The sequence below is a fragment of the Alexandromys fortis genome, unplaced genomic scaffold, assembly GCF_014885135.2.
Source record: "Alexandromys fortis isolate MF-2015 unplaced genomic scaffold, M_Fortis_MF-2015_v1.1 scaffold_23, whole genome shotgun sequence".
NCBI classification, from domain to species: Eukaryota; Metazoa; Chordata; class Mammalia; order Rodentia; family Cricetidae; genus Alexandromys; species Alexandromys fortis.
Genome location: NW_026067907.1, coordinates 8,433,950 through 8,452,559, shown reverse-complemented (window position 1 = coordinate 8,452,559; position 18,610 = coordinate 8,433,950). Strand labels below are relative to the sequence as shown.

Below are 18,610 nucleotides of genomic sequence, written 5' to 3'. Positions count from 1 at the left end.
AACAGAATCATTTAAGCCTTGTAGTTGTTAAGAAATTATCTGCTATAATGCTCATACTTAATCTTATTTTTTTTTCTAGGAAAAGGACTTTTCTTTAAGCAAATGCAAAAAAGCAGACCTTGTAAAGCTAAGAACTGGGTGTGAAGGAACATGTTTGTATTCTGTCTTTACATAGGCATAGGCTTATCTAAATTGACTGCAAGGCAATTTCACTATTGAAATTGGCTTGGGAATGGTCTCAAATTAATACAATCAATTTGTCTACTTCTTCCCATAAGCACATGGGTTCATTTGTCAGCAAAATAATCTGGCTTTCTAGGAGATTTATCTTCTTATAAAGTCATCTATAAACTTTCTAACTGTATTAGTTACTTCTGTATTAGTTTGATCGAATACTAGGACTAAGAACAGCGTGAGGATGACAGAGTTTATTTTGGTGTGTGGTTCCGTAGGGATAGAGTCCGTCATGATGAGGAAAACATGGCATGGAAGCAGGAGCAGGAAGCTGGGTGGTCACATTTTTGTCTGCACATAGGAAGGGCAAGATAGAGAACATGAAGTAGGTCGAAGTTATAATTCCTCATAGACCGCCCACAGTGACTGATTTCCTCTAACAAGGCTCCGCCTCCTAAAGGTTCCATGACCTCCCCAAACAGTGCCACAAACTAGGGACCAAATGTTCATGGGCCTTTGGGGGCATCTTTCCTTCCAATCAAGACACAAGGCAATCCAAAATTTTCAGGATTTTTATATATTGATTTATTATTAATTCTATAACCACAATTTGAGAAATTGAATATTTTCATAAGATGAAGGTTATGAAACCGGAAAAAATCCTGTTGGTTATCTCCTGCTTTTAATTTCCCCTTTTCTGTTTGACTGGCTGTTGGGCATAGCTTTTTTTGGTCCAATGGCCAGTTTCCTTTTGACTTTGTCAAGTTCTGGTATTATATATTATTATAACTACATTCAAGAGGCAAAGTAAAAATCTGCTTCTGTAGGAACAGCAGTGTAACATAAAGGCAGTGTCCACCGCACGGAGGGCACAGTGGATAAAGAGAAAGAATGTGTCCCCATGCTGTGTGGTCAGTGTGCAGTCAGGGAGGAGTCAGAGAACATAGATACCGGGGCTATCTGCATTATCTCCTTACAGATGTGAGGAGTGAGCAAGTTCATTGAAAATCAGAGCAGACTTCTAGCAAAAGATGATGTTTAATCTCAGGTTTAAACAACTGTTTAATAAACCTAATGACGTTAAATATGAATTAGCACAGTCATTGTTCTGAATAGCTAAGGGAGTGCCCCCAGTGTAGGGTATCACCCTGGAACTGAGGTTGGACAGCTGCAGTATTGGAACAGAACATGCCCAAAGCAACCCTATTGTAAATTCTATCCACCATGGAGGTCCCATAGGTGTAGTGGCATTTCATTTGTATTTTAATAAATAAAGCTTCTCTGAAGATCAGAGAATAAAACAGGCCCACTGGTCAGTCTTAACAGACCAGGAAGTAGTAACATCCATCTTTAAACCCTGTAGCCACACTAGTTGCCATGGAAACTTGGCGATGCACGCCTTTAATCCCAGCCCTAGAGAGAATTATAAAACAGGAGGAGATAGTTCTCACTCTCAGTCTCATTCTGAGATTCCTGGAGGCAGGAATGCCATTTTTGGACTGAGGTTGAGGTAAGAGCCAGTGACTGGGTGCTTTGCTTTCCTGGTCTTCAGGTTGAACCCCAATATCTGTCTCTGAGTTTTTGTTGATCATGCTTTACATAGGAGCGTCTTCTTTGTCTGTGCAGGAGCCCCGTCCTGGTCTTCCAGTGTAACCACCGCCACGTGATCTGCTTGGACTGCTTCCACTTGTACTGTGTCACCAGACTCAACGACCGGCAGTTTGTCCATGATGCTCAGCTTGGCTACTCCCTGCCGTGTGTGGGTAAGACGAGCTCTTTATTCATTCTTATCGCTTAATACTAATAAATAACAGGAAAGCTGTTGAGATAAACTGTTTGAGTTATGCCTGATCCTGGCCCAAGAGTTGAAAGCTTAAACATGGTCAGTGCCAAGGAAGAAACTTTATCAGGTAAATCCCAGGAGACACAGAACTCCAGGGAACTGTGCTACACTAGACTATGTGCGCCGCACTTAACAGCACTGAAAATAAACTTGGAAACTATTCACCCAAGCTATTAAATATGCCTATGGGTTTGGATAATGAATTCTGGATTTGTTACTCTGTGCATAGAACAGTTTTGTCCAGATGTTTCTGTAGAAGAGTCTTTCACCAGTGGTTTTGTTACTCTGTATATAGTGTGGTTTTGTCCAGATGTTTCTGTAGAAGAGTCTTTCACCAGTGGTTCTGTTACTCTGTTTATAGAGTGGTTTTGTCCAGATGTTTCCTTAGAAGAGTCTTTCACCAGTGGTTTTGTTTCTCTGTATATAGTGTGGTTTTGTCCAGATGTTTCTGTAGAAGAGTCTTTCACCAGTGGTTCTGTTACTCTGTCTATAGAGTGGTTTTGTCCAGATGTTTCCATAGAAGAGTCTTTCACCAGTGGATTTGGTGTCTATCGATTGTCTCCTGTGCTTGTTGTCTAAACATTCATTTCCGTGTCTACCCAGTCCTTTGTTTTCTTCTGTTTTTTAAACTGGGTTACTTGACGTTTTGTTGTTTAACTGTGAGTTTCTTGAGTAGGAAGGGCCCTTGCTTAAGCCTGGTGACTTGAGTTTTATCCCAGAGCCTGTAATGTTAGGAGAGAACCAACTCCAAGTTGCCTTTGACCTGTTTGCACTCAGTCATGACACACATGCACGTGCAGTCATAATAAATGGAATTTTAAGATAGCTAGATACTGGATTTTACAATTTGTTGTTAACGTTTATCCTCTTCTATAATATATCTGTTTACCAACAATTTTGGCCAAGTGGAATTTCTCGATGTCTTCTGTTATTTTCATGTCAAATGTTACTCATTGCCGTATCTGAGATATTGGTAATTTACTTCTATGATTTTCTTGAATGGTTGACCTCTTCTATTAAGTTACCAATGCATTTTGAATTGCTTTTTTGTGTATTTAGCATGTTTGGTGTCCCTGGATTGCCGCATATATGGTATAATAGCTATAAAGAGATTGAATTGCCCCACTGATTAGAATATTGTCACTAAACACTTAGACACCGTGGCACTTGACTCAATGGTTAAGTTTGCATTTTGGTTTATTTTCTTCTTGGCTTTAGTGTGAATCTTAGCAGACATGTCTGTGCCTCTGAATGACACAGATCCACATGGAGAGTCTAATGCAGCGTTGACTCTGCAGTCATGCTGTCCATTCTTTAACGCATTTTATCTGTCGTCAGTCATGAAATGAGGCTTTATCACAGTTTACATATATGTGTATCAATATATGGATTAAAATAAACTGAAACATATCATGCTTTTATAATTTTTAACAAAAGCATCAAAACCCAGAAAGTCGTTTGCGAATCATCACTCTCCTTCCTTTCCATGTATGTGGGGATGGTGCAGACAGTGTGCGTGTATCACAGTGCACATGTGGAAGCCAGAGGATAGCTTAAGGGGCGGTTTCTCTCTCTCCACCACATGGGTGCAGGGATTTCAGGCACCTTTACCTGCAGAGTTATCTCGCTGACCCCAGTAGCCTTAACAAAATCATTTTCCTCACTAAGTCTCCGACTGTGGAAATATTTCTTAAGTACCACTTTTAAGACCATTTCATCTCAAGCTAAGTTCATTCCTTCATGTTTCTGAAATGCCAGTCTGGAACTGTGGGAAAGTTCGGACATGCAGAAATGAAGAACAGAATTATAGTGGGACTCAACGGACCTTCTGCTCACGCAGTACACAGGGTGGCACCTTCTCCCTGGGGCCCTCGCACAATGCCTGGAACCAGCCATTTCTGCAGAAACTCTGGGGCCCACCAGTGGAGGCTGTGTTTGGAGGTCAGAGTCTGAGCTCTCCAGGGACACGTTTGCCCTTGGGTTTCTCCCTATTTTAGCCTAGCTAAAGAAAAGCTAGAAAACATATTTTTTTAAAGATACAAATTGCAATGTTAGTTTATAAGGGACTGTTTTTGGCTCGGATACAGGCTTGCAGAATTTTTCTGAAATTCACCAATATTGCAAAGATAGTTCATTTTTCTCTCGGCCATAATAATAATGATCCCTCTTACTGAGTGACAGCTGGGTCGCTATGCAAGCGCAGTCTCTTCAGAACCTTGCCTTTTCCTCAATACTGGGCATCATTATACCATAGCAATACCTCCTATATAAGACAGACTCCCTCCACCCTTCCCAATAGACCACCACCGAGTCCCAGTGTGTGCACAGTCTACGGTTTCCCTTATTGTTGAGCACATAGTTTCTTTCTTTCTTTATTACAAACCCTTCTGTGACTAGTTGACTCTTGCGGGCAGACATTTCCCTGCTGCTATGGGGTGTCCATGAAATAGGTTCCTTGTAAGAGGGGGTTGCCCTGTCGAGTGGTCGAAGGCAGAATGTGTGTTTATTTCACTGTTTCCCATGTCTCCTCTTAGACGCTACAGACAGGCTCTCTGCCACCTCCCCACTGAGAGGGAGGAGAAATTTTTCTAATCACGTATTTGAGAAATGAGAGTTTCTCATTGTTTTGCTTTTTTTTTTTTTCTAATTTCTGTCTTTCTGTGTGTCTAAGATCTGCATTTGTTTTTCTCTGCCATTTGTAAATCAAGAGGTGGGTTAAATGAATGCATTCCGTGAGGCGTATTCTACACAGCACATCACTGACAGCCCCATATAATCACAGCAGTGGCCTGCAAGGTTAGATCTCTGCTATTGTTTTATATAAAGGATGCATGTAAATTAGCCTCAGTCTTGCTAATTATTTGTCACCGACAGCTAGGAGCTGCGCAAGGACCGCCCCGCCTGGCCAAGCTCCCATGCTGAGCTGTGTTATTTAGGCTCTGCTGTACTCTAATGCCTGACTGAAAAATTCCATCTTTAACTAAGTATGGCAATGAGGTTGAGGTCCTAGGAGCTGCAAACCCTGGAGTTCATCTTCTTGTTTTCATAGTGAGCGAGGCGGGACATTAATGAGCTCCAAGTTCCCTCCTATAGCCTGTGAGTGCTGCTTCTCCCGTGTCAGTTATTTAAACATGATACTCAAAAACTCGCTTTATGTTTGAAAGAGTCTCCCTAGTCTCGAGACCTTACTTTCCCCAGCATGTCTTCCCTATCACATTTCCAAGAAACGATAAGCCCCGTATTGGGTCTGTCTTACTATTGAGAAAGAATGAGGCAAATAACCATCAGCGGCGACGTTCCTGTCACTTGGCTGTGAGTGAACTCTCCCCTCTGCACAGTCCATTCAAACACCGCTGTGTTTTTGTGCACGTGACCATGTCTTCCCAAAACTATCCACTTCATGGCAGTATCTGTTCTTGTGTATTATGTTCGCTTTTCCAGCAGTAGACCTGATGCTGTTTGTACGTGCTTTCCCACATGATGTGAGCAAGACTCCGATGCCGCTAGGTGTTTCCTCATTGTGTGGAAACCAGCTGCTCAAGCGGACATTCTTTGCATATATTGCTTGCTTGGTTTAAAATCATAGAGCCTGGTGCGTTGGTTCCTCATTCTTCACTTCATCAGAGGAAGACTACACACTCCATCTGGAATCCTCTGTAAAGGGCGGTGCTCCCTGAGTCCTTGGCGTTGCTGTTTTCTCTTTCTGTTTATTGACTCTGCTTTAGAGACAAGTCATTGGTAAATGAACTCTTCAAACTGGCTCAATGGTTTATGCCTAGTATAAGTATGCATGGTAAAATGTAAAGGGTTTTCTGATGCCCAGGAATAAAATTCGGTCACCCTGCTAGGGTGTATACTAGTTACGTTTTCTGTTGCTGTGTCAACATACCTGATCATAGCAACCTAGAGAAAAGTTAATCTTTGGCTCACAGTTTGAGGGGACGGTCCATCCTGGTGAAAAGGCAGGGAGGCAGAATCCTGAGACAACTGGACACTTTGCGCCTGCAGTCAGGAAGCAGAGTGAAGAGATGTCAATACTGAGCTTTCTTTCTCCTTTGTATCGAGTCCAGGTCCCCAACCCACGGAAGGGGTCTTCATAGTTCAGTCAGCCCTTCCTGGAAATGTCATCAGGGACACACCTAGTGATTCCTGGCTTCTGTGGCGACTGTAGACAATCAAGATTAATCACCATAGGTCATGTGGTTTCTGTTACATGGAAGTTAATGTGGCTGAGACTTCACCCTTTGTAGGTCTCGTGACAAAGTCCATCTGTGCTGCCCCTGCTCTGTTGCCTGCACTCTTGCTGGAGCCAATTTGCAAACCCTGGTGGACATTTCAGTCACCTCTGGCTCTTTATAGCTTCCTGTGCCCCGGGCCACACTTGAGCACAAGTTGTAGGCCACTGGAGTGTGGCCAGGCTAAGTCAGCCATGAGTGCGAAGGCCTCTGCCTAGGTCTTTGATGTGCTAACCAGCACAGAGCTTTCGGTAAATGTCACTGGAGTTAAAAATGAGATCGTCAGACACAGGCAAACAGCCTGTTGCCAGAACCTGCGACAAACTTTATATACAAATAGGGGCTCTCGGGGAAACCACTTAGTGCGTCTGAAGTATCCGCTGTCTTTCTGCCGTACCTGTGGTTATGAACATTGCATGCTGGGAACTTTTTGAAATGTCAGTGGACCCTCTCAGCGTACTCTCAAGGCCAAGCGCTCACTAAGTTGGTGGCGCTTCAGAATTTGGGCTGATTTATTGTAGAGCTGGTGAGGGGAGGGCTGGGAATGAGACACAGATCCTTCCTGCTCCTGAACACCGGTGTCTCGTGACCTGGGGTCCCCTAGGAACGGTGCCCATCTTCCCAATGTCATGCCCTGGATATTGCCATGATTAACAAGTGTTTGGGGTTGGGGTTGCTATTTTGTTACAATTTGCCTTTTGCTTTTCTGGTCCCGAGTCATTTTGCATATAATTTATGTGTTCAGACTTCTCATCACAATGACAAATTACCCGGCAGAAGCAGCTTAACCGAGGAAGGATTTATTTCTCCCTAAGTTTCAGAAGTGTCAGTCCTGTAAGAAATGAGCACTACAACCCATTTTCTGTCTGAGGTGCGCTCGGAGCTCATCAGGCGAGCACAGATAAGCAGGGGGTTCTGGACCCTTGGCCTCTAGCTGGCCACCCGAACCTGCCAGTCTCAGCTCTGAGAAGTGGAAAACTACAGGCAATCCCCAGTGTGGCTGAAACCACCCTCGGAGGAGGGGCCAGTCTCAAGCCCCAGAATATTCCTTAGGCAAGGTTTTGTGTCCTGAATTAACAAAATGAGGGTTTACCATGGACTTTTGCTGGAGTGGACCATGGAAGGATCAGAACTCCTGGAAGTTCAGCCTCTGGGGAAAAGAGGGCAGGCATTTCTTACAGTTAGGGACTTTGAAAACCTCTGTCTCATACCAAAGACGCCACCCCAGCCATTTGGCCTTCTCTCTGTGTTGTGATCCTTTTCTGTGGAATAGTGCATTTAAAACTCTGGTTTTCATTCATCTCAAATTTGCATAACAGCCAGGAGCCTCCTTCACAGTTCATCAGGACAGGAGGCAAGCTGGTGGCCACTCAGCTCATATCACGGGGGCCAGAGAGCGGAGGGGGAACATGGACGTGCTGGAGAGCTTTCTCCTGCTTTCCAGTTTATTCCCTCTGGTACCAGCCCCATTACATGACGGTGCCCACTTTTAAAGCACATTTTCCTCCTTCGTTCATCCTCTCTGGAAACCTTTACACCAGTGTGTTTCTCAGTCCCATCAAGGTGACATGCAGGTTGTTCTGTGAACTTTCCCTGGGGAGATTCCAACAAACATCCATGCACAAGAGACAGAGCACAGATGACAGACCAACGTAAGGGGTTCAGCAAGTACTGACTTGGTGATCCAGTGCGGTTTGTTGGGCTATGTACTGAGTGTTGGTGAGGGACTAGTTATAAAAACATGGGTCACCCCCAATCAGCTTTGTTTCTCCCTGTCACAGATGACAACCTCAAGGAAGCTTTGTGATAGAACCCCTCTTTTAATAAACCCATTTCCTTGTACAGTCCGTCGGTATGTACCGCCTGTCTACCATGGGATGGTTCGCTAGTCAGGCAAGGGGCTGGAGATTGAAACACACACACACGAGAGAGAGAAAGAGAGAGAGAGAGACAAAGATACAGGTCATCCTTGAAACAAGAATGCCCCCTTTATTGTGTTCCAGGACAGCTTATATAGGGCTCTCCTTGACTAATGGCCACGCTCTAGCTCTCGGGACATTTCAACTAGAAACCACTCCCCTGGCATCAGGAACTCTGCAAGCACAGGAAAACAAGTTGTTTACTCCAGCAGACAAGTGCTCAAAGAAAATTCAGTCCCCAGCACTTCCTGAACATTAGACATTCCCATCAGCCCTCACACCTAGTAGAGAGATGGAGGGAGTAGTGGCTGGAATCCTCTGGCCTTCTGCTTCACCTGCCTTTGCTGCTATTCCAAAATGGTGGTGGGATGGCCATGTCACCCATGCAGGGAAAAGCCATATTGCAAAGAAGACCAACCATCGCATCCAGTCTCCACTACTTCCAGGGTCCTCTGTGTGTCCGCTCACAGAGTTGCAGCATGAGACAGATGGTTGAGATGTGGATGTACTCCTGATGTCCATAGAGATGAAGAAGACTGGGATTCAGGCAGCCAGTAAGGATGCTAAATACATGTAATACAAAGAATTATCTTCTGGTTTTTAAGTGTTAGTCTCCCAGATGTATATAAGGAATTAAATCAATATGATTCCTAAAACCACACCAGAAAATTAGGGAAATTCACCAACCACCAAACCATTACTTACTCTCTTATCTTTAACCAAAGTCAATATTCTTTTCTTCCTTGAAATTAAACCCTCAAAGTAACTAAATCACTCAAAGGATAAAGCAGTTTTGATAGTTTTCTTTTTATTTAGAAGCCTGGAGCAGACCACTTTCTATGAATAAAGCCATCCCGAAAACTCAGGGGCTTGGCATGGCCAATGTTCCCTTCCACTGTGTCACAGTGGGTTGCTTTGGGGCCTCTACTCTATAGCATTACTCAGAGACCCCATGGTGACATCTCCTGTCTCATGGTTCATCTCAGTAGCCTCCAAAAACCTAAGTCGTGGGAAGTTGGCATAGGACTGCTGCCCATGAGCCACACAGATGAGGGCGAGGCCAGGCCATGGGCTATATGACTTCTTCCCATGTTTTTTACAGCACAGTCCAGGTCCATGGATGCTCATAGGTGCAGTGTGCACTCAGGCCTGGGGCGGGGGTGGCTTGAGGGACAGAGTCCATTGTGTGCTCAGGAGGAAGCATGAATAGTGTTGCAAACAGAGCAGCCTCAGCACAGCGCACTCTGGTGAAAAGCACACTGTGTCACGTGGTTTTCTGCATTCCTCTCCTGCCGGCAACAAAAGCAATGCTCCATCAAGTCACTTCATTATCAGGAGTGACTGGTACACAGACAAGGACCAGAAAAAAGGACGTCGGGTAAACCAATGTTGTCCCAGAGCTCATTCAGCTAGATCAACAAGGGCCTGTCTGTCTGGTCATCCATCTGGCCCCACAATTGCTGCCTTTATAGAAATTCTACTATGGAAGTTCCAGCCGGACTTTTATGCTCATTTGAGGTGCATACCTGTCTTTAGTGCGTTACAAAGGAGCGATGTCTCTGTGCCTCTATGAAACTGGCAGATTCTCGATTTGCTTGATTATCTGTGTTCCAAACTTCTTTTTTTTTTATTATGTTTCCTACTCTTTCATGCCTCAGGTGGTGAAAAATAAGCATTCTTTTTTTGTTTGTTTCTTTTGCTTTTGAGACATGATCTCTCTACATAGCCCTGGTTGTCCTGAAACTCACTATGTAGTCCAGGCTGACTTCAAACTCATAGAGATCCACCTGCCTCTGCCTCTGGAGTGCTGGGATAAAAGGTGTGTGCACCACTGCACCTGGCCAAAACTAAGCACTCTTAAACAGATTATTCTGCTTGGTTGTGCAAGGGTAACCATCACTTTCTGGTTACAAATCCATTATTTCTCCAAAGAGATCAGGACAGACGCCTGTGAGAGCTCATGATGGGTGCGGGAATTATTCTTGGGTGCTCTCCTTCTGTTTATCATTGTGTGGCCAGACTCCTTCGCACTGCCCCGGGATCTAGCACAGCTCTGAATCTCTACATTGGGCATTATCGGTGTGGAGAGAACTCTTCTGAAGCCAGAAGGATTACAGCAGCAATCCATGGATATTAACGGAACTTAAAGCCAATCAATCTTAAGTGGTTTTATATAGTCTGAAAGGTATGGCAAGGCAATGCTGTGCACATATGTCAAACACTCATTCCTGTGTATTTAAAAACATGGATGTGATAGGAAGCTCTGGTAACCACCCCCAAACCAAGAGTAGGGACACTGTCTGTAGCTCAGTGGTCTCCATGTGACCTCTCCCTGGTCGTATCTGCTTTCTGTTGGGAGCCATCATGCCCTTTCACATGCGTCACCACCTATGTGTGCATTCCTAAATAAAAGGCATTCACCAACTTTAAGCTTTCGGCTCGAACCTAGATAGGTTTTTACCGAACTGCCTTGTCCAGGAGACTGTCATGTCCAGTACAATCCTGGTCACTGAGCTGTGGAGTGCACACTACCCCAGCATTCAGAGATTTCACTCCTGGTTGTATCTTATTCACTTTGTTATTTCACCGGGCACTGCTTTTGTGTGCGTTTCTCTTCATATCTCAGTTGTCACCTAAAATTTGAGCACACAAACAGAAGTATAAAAGCAAGCTGTTAGTAGTGACCGCATAGCATCGTGTAGTTGGCGGGTCCCATGGCCGTTAGTGTCTGGTGCTGATGAGGTTTCCAAACCCTAGCTCACAGCCTGCATTATGAGCCCTTCTCACCTGTTGGCATCTTTTGTACTGCTGTCAACTGCTTTGCCTCAGTCCTGAGGGCACTCCCCCACCCTCTGCACCCCGGCCACTCATCAGATAGTTTATATCAGAGTGTTAGTGGCTGTGAAGCTCCTGAGCTGTGGCCGACATAGTAGTGTAGCCAGCAAGGTGCTTAGATGCGGGCAACGGGATGCACCTGGTGCATGGCACACTCTACAGCCTCTGGTGTCTCAGGAAATGCGGTGCATGCTTTGTCCTCACAGGAGACAGATTTCTGCATCCTGTCACAATTTATTCGGAAAGAAAACAGGGCTATTTATGCCCCATGGGTCAAGAAAACTTAAGTGTGGTGAGGCACGAATTGTTTTCGATTTTAAATACACACTACTGACTCTAGACCCGCTTGTTCACCTATAATCTCTCTGTGAATTGTTGGGTTCAAGGAAGGGAGAGGGGAAGAGAGATTTCTGAACCATCCTTCAGGAATGATTTCCCAAATACCACTACAAGAAGTGCTGCAGGGGTCCAAGGCAAGCTTTCTTCATTCCTGCCAGACAAAACAAAACATCTATTCTCAAAGGTTTCCAAAGGAAAGGGTCCTGGACCGTAAGGAATCAGGGTTAGAGTCAATAGCTGATCTGGTAGGGGAAGCGGGACACGGGTGGCTTAGGCTATGTAGCAGAAGTCACTGTTTCTCTGGATAAGAGGTGGGGCTTGGTTAATGTATAACTGGGAGTCAGGCTGCCTCCTGCCAGAAGCAGTAAGTACCAGTCTTTCTCCTCCTGCTCGCAGTCCTCTTTGTTTAGGGCTTGGCATACCTGGACACTCTCTGATGTAGGTTATGTTCCTCGGCCACCACCATCATCCTGGATGATGATAACAAATATTCAGGGCCTCGTGGCTCTGTATTCAGTGCTGAATGTCATTTTGTGTGTATATTCACACACACCTCCCCAGACACATTTAGTAACTGTGATAAACTTTCTTCCCTCTCACTGTGTGATGTCTTGTGTTAATGAGACTTCAAGCATAGAAACTGGTGTGAGCTGGTGACCTCCAACTGTCTTCCAAATAATTAATAATGTGCTTAGAGGGGATGATTTACATATTTATTAGAGTTTAGACCATTTGGTTTCTAAGCAAGAGAGTGAAAAAGTTTAATGTTTTGAATGTGTGTCCATTTAACAAGAAGAAGCGTGGTTTAGTAGTCTAATATCAATATGATGACAATATATGACGCTGAGCCAGGCAGTGACACTACTTGAGAGCTGCATGCTATCCAGGTTATCTTGTATGTTCTATTCTACTAAGCTTCGAGAAGTTCATGTCTTATATTTCCTGATTTTTATTTCTAATGTTCCTGCCTTCTTTCCTCTCTTCTTTCTCTTTGCTGCCAGTATCAGCTCCTTCCAGGAAGGGCTTGACCACTGAGCTGCATGCCCAGCCCCAGTATCATCTCCTTCCAAATACTTACACAGCGTTTGTAATAGGTCACTATATTAACCTGTTTGGGCTGTCATAAAAAGTACTTCACACTCTGTAACAGGAGGGCCTGCTTGGGTCTGTTTTCCCACCAGGTCCCACAACTGTTTAGCCCCAAGAAAATCACACACACAAAGTTATAAACTGATTGGTCCATTAGCTCAGGCTTCTTATTAACTCTTATAACTTATATTAGCCCATTATTCTAGTATATGTTAGCCACATTGCTCAGTACCTTTTTCAGTGGGGTAGGTCACATCCTGCTTCTTTAGTGTCTGGGCAGGACTTTGGAGGAAGCTTTCTTCTTCCCAGAATACTTCTGTTCTCAGTGCCCTGCCTCTACTTCCTGTCTGGTTGTCCCGCCTATACTTCCTGCCTGGCTACTAGCCAATCGGCGTTTATTTAAAATGTAATTGACAGGAAACAGAATTATCCCCCACCAACACTCAGTGACTTAAACAATAGAAATATATTTTCCCACAGCTATGGAGGGTACACATTCAAGATTGAGGTCTCATTAGATCAGTTTCTGCAAGCTGGTGACTTTCCAGTGGCCAGTTTTCTCCCTTCCTGTGTGGGCTGTTCCTGTAAGGCCAGACACAAACAGCCATAAATTGTCTACGTTCTTCTTTAAATGTCCCATCTCAGCTTCCAGCCACATTCTGAGGCTCCAGACCTAGGACTTTTAATGCAGATTTGGTTGCACTTCTCAGTCACCATCTAGATTCCAAACTAGTTTCCAGATATTATGTATCCCCAAACTCAGAGAGAATTGATTGAACAAGAAGCCTGTTTATAACTGCTGCTCAATGTGGTTGAAATAGCATTTGGTACCCTCACTGCCCCTCCTCCATACCTCAGCTGCTTTCTAGCATGTCGATATCCCATACCTGGGCATAGTGGTGCCTGTCTACCAAGCGTCTGCTTTGAGAATGTAGACCCACCAGGTTGCATTTCAGGAAGGATCCTTTTATCCTACCCCTATCTGATATAAGGGGAGCATTCGGTATGCTCTGAGGTGGCAGTGGCTGGGTGTCATCTGTAGTAATATCTTGGTCCTTCATTCTCCAGGATGGATGGTCAGGACCCACAGCCTCTATAAATGTTTTTAATAGTTGGAGATTTAAGATGCTGTCACCAGTGGAATCTAGACTGTACTGGCTCACAGCAAGTTGCAGGCAGGTCTTGTCCAGGGTGGGTGTTTCAGTTGGTGAGTGTTTCTCTTCTAAGCAGCAGTGATCTTTTTCTCTCTCACCCTTTGGACTTTGTCTGTGCCTTCATGGTCAAGCCTGATTCCCCCACACCCAGAGCCCAACTAGAATAGGGAAAGAAAAAAAAAAAGACATGCATGTCTTTCTGAAAAGCAACTGTGTACACCTCCTTTGCCACCAACACAGAAATGATTCTTAATTATGGACCCTTGTCCTGAAGATCTCATATTTCTTTATTTCTTAAGCTGTACTGTGGCCATTACCCAGTCCTACCTGACCATCTGAAAGGGAGCATATATAATGTCATCTCAATGAAGGCTGAGGGCACAGAGAAGAGGGTGGCTTTAGAAAGGTATTCATTTGATATCTGTGTGGCTCAGCTTCTACGTGGACAGCTTGGCCACATGCTACACATGTAGGATTCGGCTCTGTGGACCAAGGACAAACTCTTTGTTCAGATGGTGCTGAGGAAATGGCAGTCTGGCTATGCTGTATAAGAGGCTTTCTCTTCTTAAAATGAAAATAATTATGAACTCCAGGTAATCAAAATCACATCTTATATAAAGGTAGCTACCTGGCACACTTCCCACTGGCTAACACGTGTAGCAGCTTCCCAGTGAGTACTTGATTGTACACTCCAGCTTGGGTCCTAAAAACTTGTGATTGGCAGGAGAAGCTTAATACTGCAACTTAGGCTTCTTTTAAGTTTCTTGGTTTAAAAGTAAAACTGGATTTCTCTTCTTGACTTCATTTACCTTAGCATAATGATATACTTGAAAACACCCATTGCCCTTGTGCTGAGCATGGTCACCATCATAGAGCTATAAAATGGTCCATGGATGTTGGGTTATGAAAACAGTTTGAAAGTCAGCAGCGACTGCCCTTATTAAAATCATTAAGTTTGATTTCTGCTACCAGCCCGATCTTTCAGGCTGTCTTTGATAGAGAGGCCTGTATAACTGAGTAGCGTAGCACTGAGGCCTTCATAGCTTTTCTGACAGGCAACATTCCTGGCTGCCTTGGTCATATCATGTATTAGCTTCCAAGTCCTTGCTTGGATGTTGGGTATCAGAAATCTCTTAGTTTGTATGATTTTTGAGCATATCTAATACCTTACTTTGCAGAAAAAAATAAGACTAAAATTAAAGGACACAGGCAAACAATGTGACCCATTTATTATTCCAAGTCTATTTTTTATCTTAAATGATCAGGCATACATTTCTTTTTTTCTGTGAAATAACAGGAAACCTAATTTGTACATCCATCTCATGTTTAGAATTCATCACCAAAAAAAAAAAAAAAAAAAAAAAAGACACAGTAGAGGTAGGACTTCTCTTGTAGCTTAGCTACTTTGCTTTTCTTGTTTTGGGATTGAACCCCAATTTTTGTCTCTGGGTTTTTTATCATTCATGCTACACAACACAGCTCTGGGGCAGATACTTGTGTGGGGCTCCTGTACCAATCACATCTAGGCATCAGGTGTCACTTCCCAAGACGTAAGGGCCAAAGGAGCTCCCAACCCCAGCCAGGGCCACTTATGCTCTGGATTAAGAAGAATGGCTTCTACAGAAATAGTTAAACTATGTCACCAACCCCAGCTAGTCGTGACATCTAACAGTGCATGTGTCTCTGCTCTGAACATTCTGAAGCAGATTCCCTATGTGACCCCAGATGCCACAGCCGACCCTGGCCCTTGTCCAGCTTCCCCTCAGAGTGACACTCCTTCTTGACCTTGCTGGTCCCTCCAAGGGACCTGAAACAAAATGAATTCATTAGTTAATTTGTTCTTATTCTTAAAGCCAACTTACGGCTGGGGCAGTAGTACTGTTGTAAAGTCATGGAACCAGTTCTGACATGTGGTCAAAGTATCACCACCTATCATGTAACAGGGAAGCAGCTGTCGTGCATCACCTCTGTGAAGCCTCACGATGATTCTGTATGTTCATACTGACAGCTCGACTCACAGATGAAGAAACCACTTAGCTTCCCGGAAGCTACATCTAAACATTAGCTTGCTTAACTCCAAGCTATTTTTTCCTTCCCACCTTTACTCATGAAGCGTGTTTCACATGAAGGGTCTCTGTTGCCACAGAGTCACTTTAGTCCCTGACTGCTGGGTCCTCAGCCTGTAGCTGCCATCTGATGTTGGTCAGATTCCATGCTGGCAATCGTAACAAGATCCATGGGTAGAAGCAGTATCTCTCCAGCCTCTTTTGGGTGGTTACAGCTTAGTGTTCCTCAGAGTGTGTCCCCAGAACCACAGAAAGCAAATTGAGGTTACTTTAAGTGGAAAAGGTGTGGTCAGTAATAGTATATACACAATGCACCATTGAGAGCAGCAGGTCAGCGGTAGTGTATACACAATGCACATTGAGAGCAGTCAGCGGTAGTGTATACACAATGCACCACTGAGAGCAGCGGTTCTCAACCTTCCTAATGCTGTGTCCCTTTAATACAGTTCCTCAACTACAAAATTTATATTCATTGCTCATTCAGAACTGTAATTTTGCTACTGTCATGAATCATATTGTAAACATCTGTGTTTTCTAATGGTAGTAGTTGACCCCTGTGTAAAGGTCATTGGAAATCCCAAAGGGATCATAACACTGATTTAGAGCACCTGAGGATCCCATTTTAGTCCTTCACCAATGTCGCGTCAGGCAGACACTTCTAGAAAACTGCTTAATATTCTGAGCAACAAAAGAACTGTAAGTCTTTTTTTTTATTATTGAGTTTAAATGTCTTAATTCCAAAATACCAAAGATAACATTTTATTACTATTTTTGGATTTGCACTGCTTAGAATGGAACCCAGAAGACTATGTGCTTGGGTTTCTAAACTTTTATTATCCATGACCCCTTTCTACCCATGAAATTTTTATGTGGTCATGGATGTTTAGGCATATAAAATGGATGCAAGCTTCTAACATGTATTGAGAATGAATTATCAAGAAATGTATCTTAAAGCAGTTCTTCATTATACAAATAATCTTACCATCTGTTTAAAAACGAAATCAAGCATACATAGTAATGAGAAGGATATGCTCCTTATCCTTCTATGAAGACCTGAATTTTCACTGATTGTTTGATCCTGGAAGGTATAGGACATCTTCAGCATTTCTCAGAGTTGATTTTTTTTTGTTTTTCAATCATCCATGCTGAGAACACCATTTCACATAAATATGTAGCACAAAATGGCAAAAGCATGTTTACAGTCATTTCCAAAGTCGTTGGAAATTCTAATCCTAAGCCAAATTCATTTCCTGGTTTTTAAATGAAACTCAAGTCAGCAAATCAGACGATGGTTTTAAAAATCAAACCTTCTAGCGTGGTACAGTCCAGAGATACACTGATTGGTTGCTCACACGGTGCAGAATGGTAGTAAGAAAACAGGGATGCCTTTGCTACCTGTGATTACAGCCTGCTTCTCTAAGAGCAGAAACGTTTGGGTGCAGAGAAAAAGCCCTTCCCAGCATGTGCTAGTCCCAAATCCAGTGTATTCAGGAAGCATCACTGATGCTACGTTGTATGGGAGAGTATGAAACACAAAGTGCCGCTGATCAGACTAAGGCTATAGAAAAGCCAGAGGTGCAGCACCGGTCAGCCATGCCAGACACATCTTAGATTCATCATAGATTTGGTTTTCAGTTAATATCTATTTATTATTCAGAAACTTCTCATTGTTGCCAAATTTTTGCAACCCACCCCTACCCCACGTTCAGTGTCAGGCTGCCATGCCCCGTATTGGCCCGCAGTCTAAGAAGCTGGATTCTTTGTTATGACATTGAACAAGAGCCCCAAAGACTAAATTCCAGCTGCTCTCTGTTACTGATATGTATAGAAAATAAAGGTGAGTTTGCTGGGATTTCAAATGTTATGTTATGGAGCAGAGCAGTAGGCCCTGAAATAAAGGGACCAGAGAATAAAAGAATTTGAACAAGGCACCCTACAAAATACCTCAAGGCAATTTCAGGCGGTTTTCTCCTTTCTCTTTGAACTTTAATATGCCCTATCTGTTGGACTGTGTTTTGGGTGAAGCTTTATGGTCCATATTAACTCCCTGGGTAATAGAAGACTCTGGTTTCAGAGGGACAACGGCTCTCGTTGGATGAAATTCCACCACCATCATCAGAATTTATTTACCCAATACTCTGCTTTGGGCCGCGCTATTTCTGGAGCAGGCTATTGTTCCAGGTTACACTCAGCGTCTGTAGCTGTCATCGTACCAGCAGGAGTAACAACCTACAAGGTGTGCTTAGCTTTGCCTCCATGCTAAGTATAGCACGCCAGGTGTAAATCAACAACAGCCTAATTCAAAGTTTACTTTCCAAAGCAAACCTCCAGGCTGCGATTTTTCCATTCCTCTTCCTGATCTAAACATAAAAATAAATCAAGGTAGAGAAACAGCTGCAAAGCTGATAATGAGATCTGCAACCAGCTAAGACAGAACTGAAATCATAAAAAAAAATAAATAAAAACAAAACAATCAGTCCCATTGTTCACTGTCTGCTCTGCCTGTAATTTAGACCCACCACCAGTTTAGGGAATAGCCCCACCCTGCCATTGGACAAAGAGGCCATGCTCCCGGATACCTTCTGTTTGTCCTGGTCCTAGGAAAGGGCACAGAATATTGTTCAAGCCCTTTGGAGGACAGTCCCAGGTTAGAGGGACATTCTGTCTGCCAGTGAGTCTGAAATGATATTCAAGTAAATAATAAGCATTTCTGAGAATTCCCCAATCACACAGGTAACCACTCCAAGGCAGCTGAGTCTCCAGGGAAAAATAGCATAGACTTTACAAAACTGCTTCTAATTGTGAGCTGTGCATTTGCAGAGGAGCCCAGCATGCTCATAGGAGGCTCGTTTGTCAGAGGTTAGCAGTGGGGCCTATTTGGAAGGAGTTTGAATATAAAAGAAAACATTTTCGGTGCTTTCCTGATGGCAATAAAATATATGTTTAAGAACACTTA

The 18,610-nt window shown here is 43.6% G+C and overlaps 1 protein-coding gene across 2 annotated transcripts in view; it reads left to right on the top strand.

The window, feature by feature from the left end:
- Window positions 1–18,610, top strand: part of Prkn (parkin RBR E3 ubiquitin protein ligase) — a 1,135,485-nt gene that overhangs the window by 751,034 nt on the left and 365,841 nt on the right. For both annotated transcript variants that reach the window (XM_050135903.1, XM_050135902.1), the window contains exon 7: window positions 1,801–1,937. In XM_050135903.1, coding sequence (XP_049991860.1) covers window positions 1,801–1,937 — 137 coding nt within the window. The remainder of the gene's footprint in view (window positions 1–1,800; window positions 1,938–18,610) is intronic.